Source organism: Podarcis vaucheri (assembly GCF_965113315.1).
Source record: "Podarcis vaucheri genome assembly, chromosome: 10".
Taxonomy (NCBI): domain Eukaryota; kingdom Metazoa; phylum Chordata; class Lepidosauria; order Squamata; family Lacertidae; genus Podarcis; species Podarcis vaucheri.
Window position 1 is genome coordinate 47,394,395 of NC_138748.1, and position 13,213 is coordinate 47,407,607.

Below are 13,213 nucleotides of genomic sequence, written 5' to 3' on the forward strand. Positions count from 1 at the left end.
AGACATTTTTAAGAGCAAGAACAATAATAAGGATGGGAATGTTTGATAACATTCTCATTATCTTTAATAACTTTTTTTCCCTTATGGCAATCCTAAGGCTTAGTCAAGGATCTGGTATCCTAAGCCTCATTGTATGTTGAACAGACATCATTTTTAGAAATTTCCTGCTCATATAGCAAGTCTGAGAATGACAGCTTTTTGTATTAATAGGAATGCCCATTCACTTTGCTCCATATTATTTGGAATAAGGATTATAGTAGCTGATACTAAGGTGGCTACTATATGAACTGTCTTTAGTTACCAGGCATGTTTCTTTCTGTGGATTTTTCTTCTTTTTCAATGCCACACGTGACATGCTGGTTTTATTACAGTAGTTACTGTTAAGGCTCCAATCCTCTACACAGTTAAAGGTAAAGGTAAAGGTACCCCTGCCCGAACGGGCCAGTCTTGCCAGACTCTGGGGTTTGTGCGCCCATCTCACATCTATTGGCCGGGGGCCAGCGCTGTCCGCAGACACTTCCGGGTCACGTGGCCAGCGTGACAACGCTGCTCTGGCGAGCCAGAGCCGCACACGGAACGCCGTTTACCTTCCCGCTGGTAAGCGGTACCTATTTATCTACTTGCCCCCGGGGGTGCTTTCGAACTGCTAGGTGGGCAGGCGCTGGGACCGAGCAGCGGGAGCGCACCCCGCCGCGGGGATTCGAACCGCCGACCTTTCGATCGGCAAGTTACTTGAGAACAAATCCCATTCAACTCATTGGGATTTACTTATGAGTAGATATGACTGTGACCACAATGTAATTTTTTGTTCATCAGAATTGTCACTGCTCCACAGTAAGGTATCGATTCCTGTGATAACTGTTTTATCTGAATATAATGTGTAATCATTGTGAAGAACTGGGCCAGAAGAACTATCTATTTGTAACATGGGAGAGGTTCTAAAGTGATCAGTTGGTATTTCATACCCAGTAAATAGAGAATAATTTTTGCAATCTGATTATATCTGAGAAGACCAGGCAATCACCTATTATGTCATTGTGTTTCTGTTTTTATATTTCCCACAGAAGTCAATATCTGAATTCTGTCTTGTATATTTTGATAGTTATTGGTAGCAGTTACACACACTTGAATAGTGATGATAAAATTTACGCTTCATGCTTTAAAGGGACGTGTTTTTAACCATTTCAGTGATTATGTTATCTCTGCATTCCTTCTATTTGAAACTTTTAGTGCTTTGGATTTTCCATATTTTAGTTCTTTCTTTTACTGATCTTGAAGCTGTCTGGAATGATTAATCACTGGTGTATGGAGGAGTGAAGTTTTGAACAACCTTCACCATTGTGTAAATAATTGGGTGATCAGTTAATCTTGAAGCATTTTTAAAGTTTAATACCAGATTTTTGCATATCTAAATAATAATTCTGACATGTTCCCATCATCAGTTAGATATCTGTTTTCTGCTGCTCAAAATATACCATCTGCCTAGACCCAGAATCCACATCCTTCATAGTATTTCCGTTGTGATTGCATTTATTCTTAGAATGCAGAATTGTGTGTTTCTGTTTAGGAGTCATGGAGTACTTCTATTCAGAACGACAAAGTGCTTGATGAGCTCTTGGGCTACAGCTTGGAATAGAAAGAATTCATACAGAAGCATATGGAAGACTTCTGGTAGACATCTGTAATAATACGTCCGACATGCAGAAATATGAGCTATAAGCCTGTGTCTTTGTTCAGAAGATAAATTAGTATATAGAATCTTGTTAGACTACTATGCACTTAAGGTCATGTGATTCTACATTAAATGTATCTCTTGGTTGTCAACATTTATTCTAATAAATGTGCTTTGTGTACTGTATTCCTAAATACAGATTGGAGATTTGTTCCCTCTCTGTTTGAGCTTGTACAGAAATGTAGATAATTTACATTAAAATGTACATCTTATCCTATCCCTGTGAAACCCTTCATGAATATGGTTAAGAGAATGGGTTGATTACCCAAAGCAGTTAAAAATAGAGAGCATTTCCTTCAGCACTCCAGATATAATACTAAATGCTGAAAGTATCCAATTTAAGGTTTGGTCTGCTTGCCTGTGAAGGGACGCGGGTGGCGCTGTGGTCTAAACCACAGAGCCTAGGACTTGCTGATCAGAAGGTCGGCGGTTCGAATCCCCGCAACGGGGTGAGCTCCCATTGCTCGGTCCCTGCTCCTGCCAACCTAGCAGTTCGAAAGCATGCCAAAGTGCAAGTAGATAAATAGGTACCGCTCCGGCGGGAAGGTAAACAGCGTTTCCGTGCGCTGCTCTGGTTCGCCAGAAGTGGCTTAGTTATGCTGGCCACATGACCCGGAAGCTGTACGCTGGCTCCCTCGGCCAATAAAGCAAGATGAGTGCTGCAACCCCAGAGTCGGTCACGACTGGACCTAATGGTCAGGGGTCCCTTTACCTTTACCTTTACCTGCTTGCCTGTATTAAATACACTGTTTTTCAGACTTTTTTTGATGACCCATCACATAGCCACCACTGTTGCACACGAGTAAATACCTGAAATGCAGTCTGAGAAAGCCTGCAAATATAAAAAGATGGTTAGCTCATTGGTATGAACACGTATTGCAGGCCTTCGCATTAGCAGGCCTAAGGAGGTTGGTGGGGAGAGAGAGGAGAATGTTCAAACACAAAGATTGCTTGAATGTGCCAGCAATATGCCCTCCACTTTTCTTAAGAGGCATATAAAAATATCCTCCCAACATTCTAGCTGCTATGCTACGAAGGATCTTGCCTTGCATTATGCATAAATCAGCTGGGTTCATATGTTAAAGACGGGGAATCAGTAATGAGTTATTAGTTCATGTATTTATTTTCTTACATTTATATCCCACCTTTCAAATGGAGTAAGGTTACCAGACATCCCCGTTTCCCAGGGACTGTCCCTGGATTTACAAATCAGCCCCCTGACAAAATCCATCTATTTAGTAGGAAGTTGAAAAGTTGCTCCCGGATTCATTGAAAAAAATAGGCAACCTTGTTATGGAGCCCAATATGGCATACGTGTACAGTGGTACCTTGGGTTACATACACTTCATGTTACATACACTTCAGGTTACAGACTCCACTAACCCAGAAATAGTGCTTCAGGTTAAGAACTTTGCTTCAGGATAAGAACAGAAATTGTGCTCCGGCGGCGCAGCAGCAGCAGAAGGCCCCATTAGCTAAAGTGGTGCTTCAGGTTAAGAACAGTTTCAGGTTAAGAATGGACCTCCGGAACGAATTAAGTACTTAACCTGAGGTAGCACTGTAGTTCCAAGGTGATCACCCACCAAATACTAACCAGACCCAAATCTACTTAGGTTGAACAAGGTGTTGCCCTCATGTGCTTTCAGACTGTACCCTGAGACCAGTGGGTACCTGTCCAAGCTAGGTGTGGAGTATCTGTTCTGCTGGTAGTGCAGAGCTCTGAAGTGCATGTGGTGTGATGTGATGAGGTAACACTCCCTTCCTATGAAAAGAAAGCTGTACATAACATTATTGGCACTACCTGAATTTGTTCTAACTTACTAGCAGAAACATACTTGGAGCTGCACTAAAAGGCTAAGATTACCACCTTTCAATCTACTGATTATTTTTTATTAATAAGACTTCTGCACTGCCCTTATCATTCATGGCCTCAGAGCAGCTCACAATAAGAAAATAAAACCAAAGGAATAAAAGCAATAACAATAAAAAGCAGTGGATAACAATTGTCATGGGCAATTGTTCAAGAGCTTTGGATGGCAGTTGGGCCTTTTGTCGGGTTCTTCTTCTTCTTCTTCTTCTTCTTCTTCTTCTTCTTCTTCTTCGTTATTTTCTATTCTCCCAGTAGAATTTGTAGATTGGATATAAGAACTGTGTTCAAGAGTAGTGGCTGATTATGGATTGGATATCATTTAGGAAAGCTGTATTGCTGAGAAGTGCCCTTGAAGAAGGTCTTGAAAAAACACATTGGGCATTTCCTGTGTCATGAGGAAAGTTTACTGTTTTAGAAATGATACAAATATGCATTACCCTTTTACTTTCAATGTTTTTATTTCTTGGGTTTAGTGCTCCCCCATTTTTGCCTTTGGCTGTTCGTTAGTAGACAGTAGATTTAAGAGGGATTGGCATTAGGTTAAAAGTTTGGAATATGATTATATTTTTGTTATCTGCACTTGAAATTACTGTCCTCATGCTGATGGACTTCACTGACACATTTTGGGGAGTTCTCAGTTATGCTGCATCAATGCAGGTGAGTCTGATGCTATGGGTTTTGTAACTCAGACTGTAGGGAAAATATTAATGAAGGGCCTTTTCATCAGAAATGAAAACTTTTTTTTTAATGTCCCCAGAGAGAGAAGGATCAAATGGCTTTATCTCAAATGACCTTAATAAATGGATTTCTTTGATTCTAAGCACAGGAGGAAAATCAACATGTTAAGGTTAATATTATTCCACATGTTGTAAACAATGTAGACTGCGATTCCACAAACCCACATGTTGGTTTGGGAGAAATAAATCTATGCTGTCGCTATCCTAGTCTACCTGAAGGCCAAGCAAGAGGTTCAGAGTTGCCCTTGAAATTGCAGTTTATGATGAAAGTGGGGTGATTTAGCCTTGCTATAACTGTAATAGACCCACATGCTTTGAATGAAGGAATGGCTTGGGAATGCAGACACAATAACTTCCTTGAGCTTACCTAAGCTAAGGACACCCCACCTCTGCAATAATGAATTCTCAGGATGAATCTATCTGGGATCAGGTCATTTCTATATTGGTACACAAGGATTTGTTTGGGATATCAAAAATTGGTTAAGAAACCGCCAAATTTAATCAAATAGGAGTTTGTATTGCGACCAGTTGGGGAAATTTCCCATCTCCTTACAAGATGTACTACAGGCAGCTAAGAAACATGGATTAATGTAGCCTTTGGTTCTCCATATACTTAGCTTGCATTCCATTATTCTTTCTGCTTGCAGAACATGAAATCTTGGCACTTACACATTACTTTTATGGTGACAGTTGTTCTCCAATGATAGAAATTTAAAACCTCTCTCTTCCCGCCCCCAATTGTAGACTAATGAGTCACAGATATCTAGGCCTTGCCATTCATTACTAAAAAGAATTACCTGTACTGTAGTCAGAGACATACTTGTGCTATTTTTGACAGATTTAAATTTTATACAGAAGCCGATACATTAAACATAAGTACTCCATCTTCTTTCTCTTCCTTTCCCCTCTGTGGGTGGGCAATGTTGTAATATGGGGGTGGAGATGGTGAAGATAACAGATGGTTGTAACTTTTGTAAAGCATTGTTAATCACAGTCAAATAGGGAAAAAACAGCCTTTCTTGAAGACCCAGATATGATGTTAATTCCATATTCTGTTGTTCTATCCAAGTGGCTACTTTTAAGGGAAACACGTGGCTTTTAATTAGCCTAATCTATGTTTTGGAGAGACATTGAAACAATAAATTCAGTCAGTATAGCCTAATAGTGTGTAATAGACTGAGCTAGGAATCGGTCCCTGGCTCATCCCTCACTTCTGCCATAAACTTGGTAAGTAGCATTAGGCAAGCTGGAGATATAAGAGACCTGGTGTCAGTGGGTGGCATCTTTGGGCTGTTGGCCCTGCTGGAAATCCTGTTTTGGGTCCTCTTTTCTCTCATTCTTCTGATGAGCATCAGGTGGTAGTCATTGCAGTTGCCCACCATGCTGAATAATCCTGTGTTGCATCATGAAGAATTAGTGTTGGTTCCCCATTGCTCATTGGAAGAAGCAGTGCTTGTTAAGCCTGCCTACCTATCCCCTATCTGGTGTGAACCAAGTGAGCTACCAAAGGGAAGGCCATTGACATTATCCTGCTCTCTGGTTGTTATGGGGACGCTCTTGCTTCTAAGGACTGTCCCTTTTCTCTTCCAATTCCTGGGTGTGAGACTCAGAGAGGGATGTGGAGACTGTTGCTTCATGGGCAGAGGGATGTTGAGCTGGAAAGAAGGAGAGTGGAGAAGTAGAGAAGAAAGATGAGACTGACAGAAGGAGGGTGGCTGTGGAAGGGAAAGCCCTTTGGGGGAACTGTGACAACACACAGTGACAGGATTTCAGAGAAAGAGAGAAGGGTGCCCACCCACCGCAGGCTCTACCATGGCATGACCAGCAAGTGACCCCCAACAGACTTACAGCCAATTGAATGTGACCCTCCAAAGAAGAAGTTTCCCATCCCTGGTCTAAGGAATAGATCTATCCCAAAGGGAGTGGTAGCTGCATGGCAGATACTAGGGCAGTGAAATTGGTGGTCTTGCTCTTTTTGTTGTTGTGCATTGGACAACAATTTTTTTATTATTAAAGGATTGGTAGGAAAGGGGAGTGGCTTTGAAGATGTGAACATAGAGTGAGTGTGAAAGCTGAGTTGCCTTAGTTCAACATACTGGTGTGTCTTTTTAAAGGTGTGAGGGAGCAAAGCAATTAACAGGATGCTGTGCCCTTGGATATTTTTGGTGCCTTTCCCCCTCAACCCCACCACCCACCACAAACCCTGCATCTTGTGAGTGTCTTTTCCCAAGCTTGAGTATAAAAATTGCTTCCACCTTGCTTGTTTTTTACTTGTGAATTATCTAGCATAGTGCTAAAAGCTACTATAGATTTATGTACTTTGACAGAATAAGCACACACGTCAAGGCTGCCTGTTCAGATGCAGGCTTTTCTTTAGGATACATGCTATTCATCTTTTGAACAGATGAAGGCAGAGTTGTGATGTGTAGGGGTTTCCCCCCCCCACAAGAAACAATTATTTATAGAGACAATCTGAATTTTACCTCCCAGTGTGAATCACATCACCTTTGTAGAATTGACTCTATGGTTCTTTCCCTCTAAATTTGTTGTTGTTTAATCGTTTAGTCGTGTCTGACTCTTCGTGACCCCATGGACCAGAGCATGCCAGGGCCCAAATATTGTTTTACCAACTGGTCCCATGCAGCAGGTTTCATGCTAGTATTTTTGCCACAGTTATCTGTAACTCCATAACTTTCAGACTAGATTAAAATTCATGGCGTTGCCTTTTAATAATGCACTTTCATTGGAGTTGAGTCTGAGTATGTTTGCTCGTTAGGCAGAGCTTAAAATAGAATAAATCTCAGAGAGCACTGCTGTTGATGGAACTTGCACAGCACTGTCCATTAACACCACCATGAGAGTCATCTCTTCAGTGAAGGTGTTGAAGAATGTTTTGATTTCATGAAGTGTGTGCTTGTCTTCTTCTGCCACTGCGTACTGGTTTCCCTCCAAAATGGCCTCGACTGATCCTGTGGATGTAGTTCTCACAGGATCATTAAAACAAAAAGAGATTGTGAAGAGCTCCAAAAGGACCTCTTCAGACTGAGAGGTGGATGGGAAGTAATATAGCAAAGGCAAATGCAGTTCAATGCAAACAAGTGGACTATTATGCATTTTGGCACACACAAAAATTAATCTTAATTTCACATGGGGTTTCAACTGGTGGTGATAAGACCCTGGGGTTGTAGCAGATAGCTGAATGAAGATGTCAACAACTGCGGTGTGTGGTAGCTCTGAAAAAGGCCAATTCCATGCTCAGGATCATTAGGAAAGGAACTGAAAATAAAACTGCTGATATAATTCTATTATAAAAATATATATCGTTCATCTGCTTTTGGAATACTGTGTGTAGTTCTGGTCACGTGAGTTCAAAAAGGATATTGTAGAATTGGAAAAGTTTAAGAAAAGGGCAACCAAAATGATTCCCCTATGAGGAAAGGTTGCCGCATTCGGGACTTTTTAGTGCAGAGAAAAGGCGAGCAAGAGTCGACACAATAGGAGTTTATAAAAAGAGAAAGAGGAGAGAGAAAACATATTCTCCCTCTCTTATAACACTGCAATATATATGGCCATCATTGGAATGTTGGAAGTTTCAGGGCAGATACAACGAAGTAGTTCACACAGTGCATAGTTAACCTATGAAACTTGTGGAGGCAGCCGTGGACACCAGCTTGGATGGCCTTAAAAGAGGATTAGACAAATTCATGGAAGAGAAGGTTATCAAGTTTATGCTCTGCCTTCGTGGTCGGAGACGGTAATGTTTCTGAATACCAGTTTCTGGGAACTGCAGGAGGGGCATAGCTGTCAACTTTCAGATTTGAAAATAAGGGATCAGCAGTCTCACCTGTCCCAGGGAGCCTCAAAAATAAGGGATCAGCAGCCTCACCTGTCCCCGGGACAGTCTACGGGATAACTAACAATCCAGGATAGCAGCGGGAAGCAGCAGGAAATGGCGCTGGAATAAGGGAATTTCCCGCAAAAAAAGGGAAGGTTGACAGCTATGAGGAGGGGAGGGCTCTTGTGTTCACTTCCTGCTTGCAGGTTTCCCACTGATGTTGGCCACTGTGGGAACAGGATGCTGAACTAGATGGGGGCAGGGTGGGGCAGAAAAAAAAACCAAGAACAGAGCAGAATGGCTTCCTAACTGTTCAGCTGCAGCAGCAGCCATGCTGCAATCACACACTTTATGGGGCATTTGTCTCTCCACCCCTGTCCCCAACCCAATACCTAATCATAAATTGTAGGAGCAAGCACAGGGAATGCAGGAGGAGCAATCTTGTGGTTTACATTCTGAATGCCCTTGATTTGAATCCAGGGCCCATCTACAACAGGAGGGAATTGTGCCCGCCACCATTCAGGCACACTTCAGCTGGTCAGCAGGACTGTTTCATGGACTGATAGCCTGGTCACTGCATGAGCCAACTAGCACTTTTGGCCCCCTCCCCCTGACCTTAGTATTTCTCCTCTGGTGGTGAAGCTGATCTTGTGTCTACTGCCTTGCTACACTTGGCATTCACTTCTAATGCCTCTTGCTTGCCTGAGTGGAGGATAGAAGGGGCAAAGTGTAGAAACCAGCCCACTGTACAAAAGGTATAATTTGCATTTCTTTGTTCCACCTACTTTTCATCGCGCTCCACCTATTGCTGGCATATGGTCTCTGGAAAGTTGTGGCCCTTCAGGCTGAAAAATGTTCCCCGCCCCTGGACTAACTAGACAATGCTCTCATCCAAGGAAGGAGCATAAATGTAAAATGGTAGTATATACAGCATTTCTGTTGGTTGCATTTGCCACTATTTGGAGTTGATTTCTAGCATCTGCAATGCCTTTTCCTACTTCTTTCTGCTGGTATTACAATATGTGGTTGCTCTGCATGTCATTATTCCATAGTTGTAGGAAATGGTGGTGGTGTGGTGCAGCTTGAGGTTTTGATACTGTACATTAAACTAGGCGGAAAGGAGATATATGAGGGGTGTGTGTGTGTACACCACACAAAAAAGAGTACTTTTCTGCTTCCTCTACTGAAAAAATGGTGTTTGGATGAGAGTCCCACAGATTGCATATGCATCAGCTTTGTTTTTTAAAATAAATTTTCATTAATTTTGCCCTGTTTAAGCTCCAGTGTTCATAATATGAGCTGCTTTTAAAAAAATAAAATAAAATGAATAATAAACTTTTTTTTAAAAAAAGAACCAGGATTCCCTCTGGGGATGTGCGCATATATCAAGTTACTAGGGTAACTGTAATTCTGGATCTAATACATAATCAGACACACAGTATTTTTTTCCATAAACGCAAAAGAGCGTGAGAATACAAATTATTATTTATTAAATTTCTATACCGCACTTCAACCAAAGATCACAGGGTGATGTACAACATAAAAACAACAACAACAAAAAACAACCTGTGGTGGGATGCTGTATTTGTAAATTTACAATTCTGATTTAATATTTTTTATTGAATGCTACCAACCGAGCTCTAACTGTGTGGTGGCATATGAATGTAAGCAAAGAAAGCAGAAGCCACAGTCAGGCGTCTTCTTGGGGGAGCCCTGTAGCCACGTTCATTTCAGCATCAAAAACTATATTGGATCAACCAAAACCACACCAAGCAAAACCATATTTTCCGGGGCGTTTGCTCCTTTCAGATTTAAGCGCGCGCTCTCTCTCTCTCCCACATTGCCAGTTCTCTTTCTCTGTTTATTAATATCACTTGGGCTGGAAGAAGCTCTGCCTTGAGAGAAGAGAAAAAAGCAGCAAAGCCATCCGCCCTAATGGGCGCCGAGTTCAGTTAGGGTTTCATCTTAGGACGACATTGCCCGTGTCCAAGGTGCGCGGAGGTGACATTGCAGGTATTCCTTTTGTGTAGAAGAGAGTTCCGCCCGCCATGTGCAAGCGTGCCCGGGCAGCTGGAAGGGCTTCCAGCTCTTTTGTTACCCGGAGCTGTGCTGCCTACGCCTCCTTGACTGGATCGAGGCTCTGGCGCCCGCCCGCGCTCCCACCGCGGCCCGAGTAATCCTATACCCGTCGGCGCGCAAAGCCCGGAAAGAGGATGCCAGCAGTATCCCAGAGGCCCCTCTGCTTGACTCCGAACTGGCTCTGCAAGCGTCCAGGCGGGGACGGGGGACGGGGAGGAGGAGGAGGAGGCGGGCCTTGGCTCTGATTAATTACCTTAGGCATTCGGGGGAGGGACTTCCAGCCGCCATCTGGCTGAGATATGGGAGGGAGCTGCGGAGAGGGCGGGCGGGGGAGAGACAGCCAGAGAGGAAGAGAAAAGAAAGGAAGAAACACGAGAGAAGAAAGGGAGGAAAACCAGGATCAAGGGGAACCCCCCGCTCCCCCCTCTGGGTCGCCATTCGGAGACGGGGCGCAAAGCAAATAGGCAAAGGGTTCTGCCACAGCCCCACCTGGCGGAAGGGTCTTTCTTTCCCCTTTCTCCAACACCTCCCTCCCCCCGTTTTGGTTTATGGAGAAAAAGAAAATGGTCACTCAGGTAAGGCTGCGTTTCTGTGGTGCTGTTGCTGCCTGCGCCGCGGCCCCTGCCATCCCCGCACAACTCCGAGCACGGGGAAACGGGAGTGTCTTGCAGCGGCTTCGCCTCCTGCAGGGGGGGAAAGAGCAACAAAATAAAATAAAAATGGTGCCGCCTTATAACGTTCGCTCTAAGCTGCGGGAAGATTGCCGTACATGGGAGTGTGTGTGTGTGTATGTGTGCGCGCAGCCATCCCTGTTCATTCTGCTCCATAGCAAATTCCTGTTTCCTGTGCTGTGCAGCTGCAGCTCAGGAAAGACCCTGTGGGGATTTGTCTACCTCTTTGTCTTGGCTTGGAGGGGGAGGGGGGGAGAGGGACTGCAGAGGTACGGAGGGCTTTGCTACCAAATTGCAATGGCACGAGGGGCTTCCTTCTCCCTGGGGTCCTGGTGCAGTTTGCATGAGGCTGCTAGAGGATTGGATTCTGAGTTTCTTTTCAGAATGAATCGCTTCCATGCTGGCATGCGTTCCTAATATTAGGTTTGGGGTATTTGTTTGTTTGTTTATTTATTCATTTGTTCATTCTTGCTCTTAGCAGCTTAGGTTTCCTCCGGGAACCAACTAATGATATGCAGCCGTATGTAGTGGCCATAGTGTGATATGATCCTTGAGGTTCATTCTGTTTTACTCATCAATTCTACCTTCTCTTAACACCCCACCCCCTGCATAGCAGCGGTGCAATGGGGGGCATATGCAGGTCTTCTTGCAGGTTTGGCTCAACCTGCGTTTTAATGACTTCTTTGGGACAAACAAAGGTAAACACCCCCCACCCCAACCATTTCCCCAGGTGTCTTGTCTAAGCTGAATGCCCTCCAAGCTGTGAGGTATGTTTCAGCTAGGCATAGACACAGGAAGGCAGCTGCCTATAATTTCCCAAGGAAACAGTGTTGGCACTGAAGGCAGGTGAGGATTTCTCAGGGAATTTGCCCAGTGTTGAAGAGCAGTCATTTTTCCTGCTCAGCAAGGGATGTTATCTGATGCTGCTTGTCATTTAGAGCCTTGGCGAGTGGGAAGGAGGTGTTTTTTTGTTTTTAAAGAAAGCATGGAAATCTCCCAAGTTGACATAGAAAGGTAGTATAGGAATTAAGAGAATTCAACAAGGGGGGGCAGTAAACAGAGGAGGTCAGGAAGCAACATCATTAGAGCCAGACTTCTTTACTGTTTGCAGTTATATAATGCCCTGCAGTGCCATGCAGAGATGGGTACCTTTGGGGGGGGGATATTCCCAAGGCAATTTTTTTTAGTAAACTTTTAATCATACAGATTTGATACATTCTTTGGAATCTTGCATCATTTGACATGTAAATTTTGTAATATCACACATATATGCATCACTGTTATTTTAAATTAAATCTCTGTTAAGCTTTGATGAGATCATGCATGACCGACTTCAGGGAGGACTATATTCCAGATGACTGGCTCAGAAGGAGGTTGCTACAAGCCTGGTACCAGCTTGACTTCTTCAGCCCTCAGACTTGCATTGATTTTAGTGGTTCAAAGGCAGGAATATCTAGCCATTCAAGGGCCCATTGCAGCTCTTCCTCTTTACTACCGACTCTCATTACTGTAAAAAAAAAAAAAATATCTATGATACTTGTATTGGGACAAATAACAGTTTCAAGGGATTCTCTCTAGGACAGGCTTCCTCCACCTGCTGTACTCCAGATATTTTGGACTACAACTCCCATCAGCCCCAGTCAGCATGATTATGGAGACTAGGGCTGATGAGAGTTGTAGCCTAAAGCATTTTGGCAACACCACATTGGGGAGGCTGCTCAGCAACATCATCCAAAGGCCTTCTCAGTATTTTTGTAGTTAGATTTTTTTCTTTTCATTGTAGCTCATGTTCTTATATAATAAGCGTTGTTGGGCATATGAAACCTGGTGTGTGCTTTATTTAATGTGTGTTTAGCTTTCCCCCCCATACATAGGCATTGTGCAGTGTATGTATGGTTCCACATTTGTATAGCTGCTTTTCGTAGGTCTGAACTCATGATTAACATATAGAACTGTCCAAGAAATCCTGGAGTAAAGATAGGCATATGTTGATATTCTTGTCATGTGCACAGAAAGTGAAAAGGCTTATAAGCTTATCAAGGAAGCTTAGAGGACTCCCACATGCATGGGCTGAGGAAAGTCTGTTCTGTTTGTCCTAGAGAAGAGAGAAGGTAGTAGAAGCTGATATTAAGACTCAAGAAAGACCATTCTTAACTAGCCTTGGCTTTGTGACCCTAACCTTAGTGTACATAACAGGGGCATGGAACCTATATTCCTCCACATATTTCTGGACTACAACTCGCATCATACCTGAGCATTGGCCATGCTGGCTGGGGCTAATGGGAGTCT

General features: G+C 43.3%; 1 protein-coding gene across 21 annotated transcripts in view; it reads left to right on the top strand.

Annotated features, from left to right (window-relative positions):
* The window catches only part of RBFOX2 (RNA binding fox-1 homolog 2), a gene marked incomplete at its 5' end in the record, with an annotated part of 176,447 nt that overhangs the window by 65,247 nt on the left and 97,987 nt on the right, over positions 1-13,213 (top strand). The window contains one exon of one of the 21 annotated variants that reach the window (XM_082240256.1): positions 10,548-10,828. The exons of the other annotated variants lie outside the window; for them this stretch is intronic. Coding sequence (XP_082096382.1) covers positions 10,802-10,828 — 27 coding nt within the window. Of the gene's footprint in view, positions 1-10,547; positions 10,829-13,213 lie in introns of those variants that run through there. 21 annotated transcript variants of the gene reach the window in all.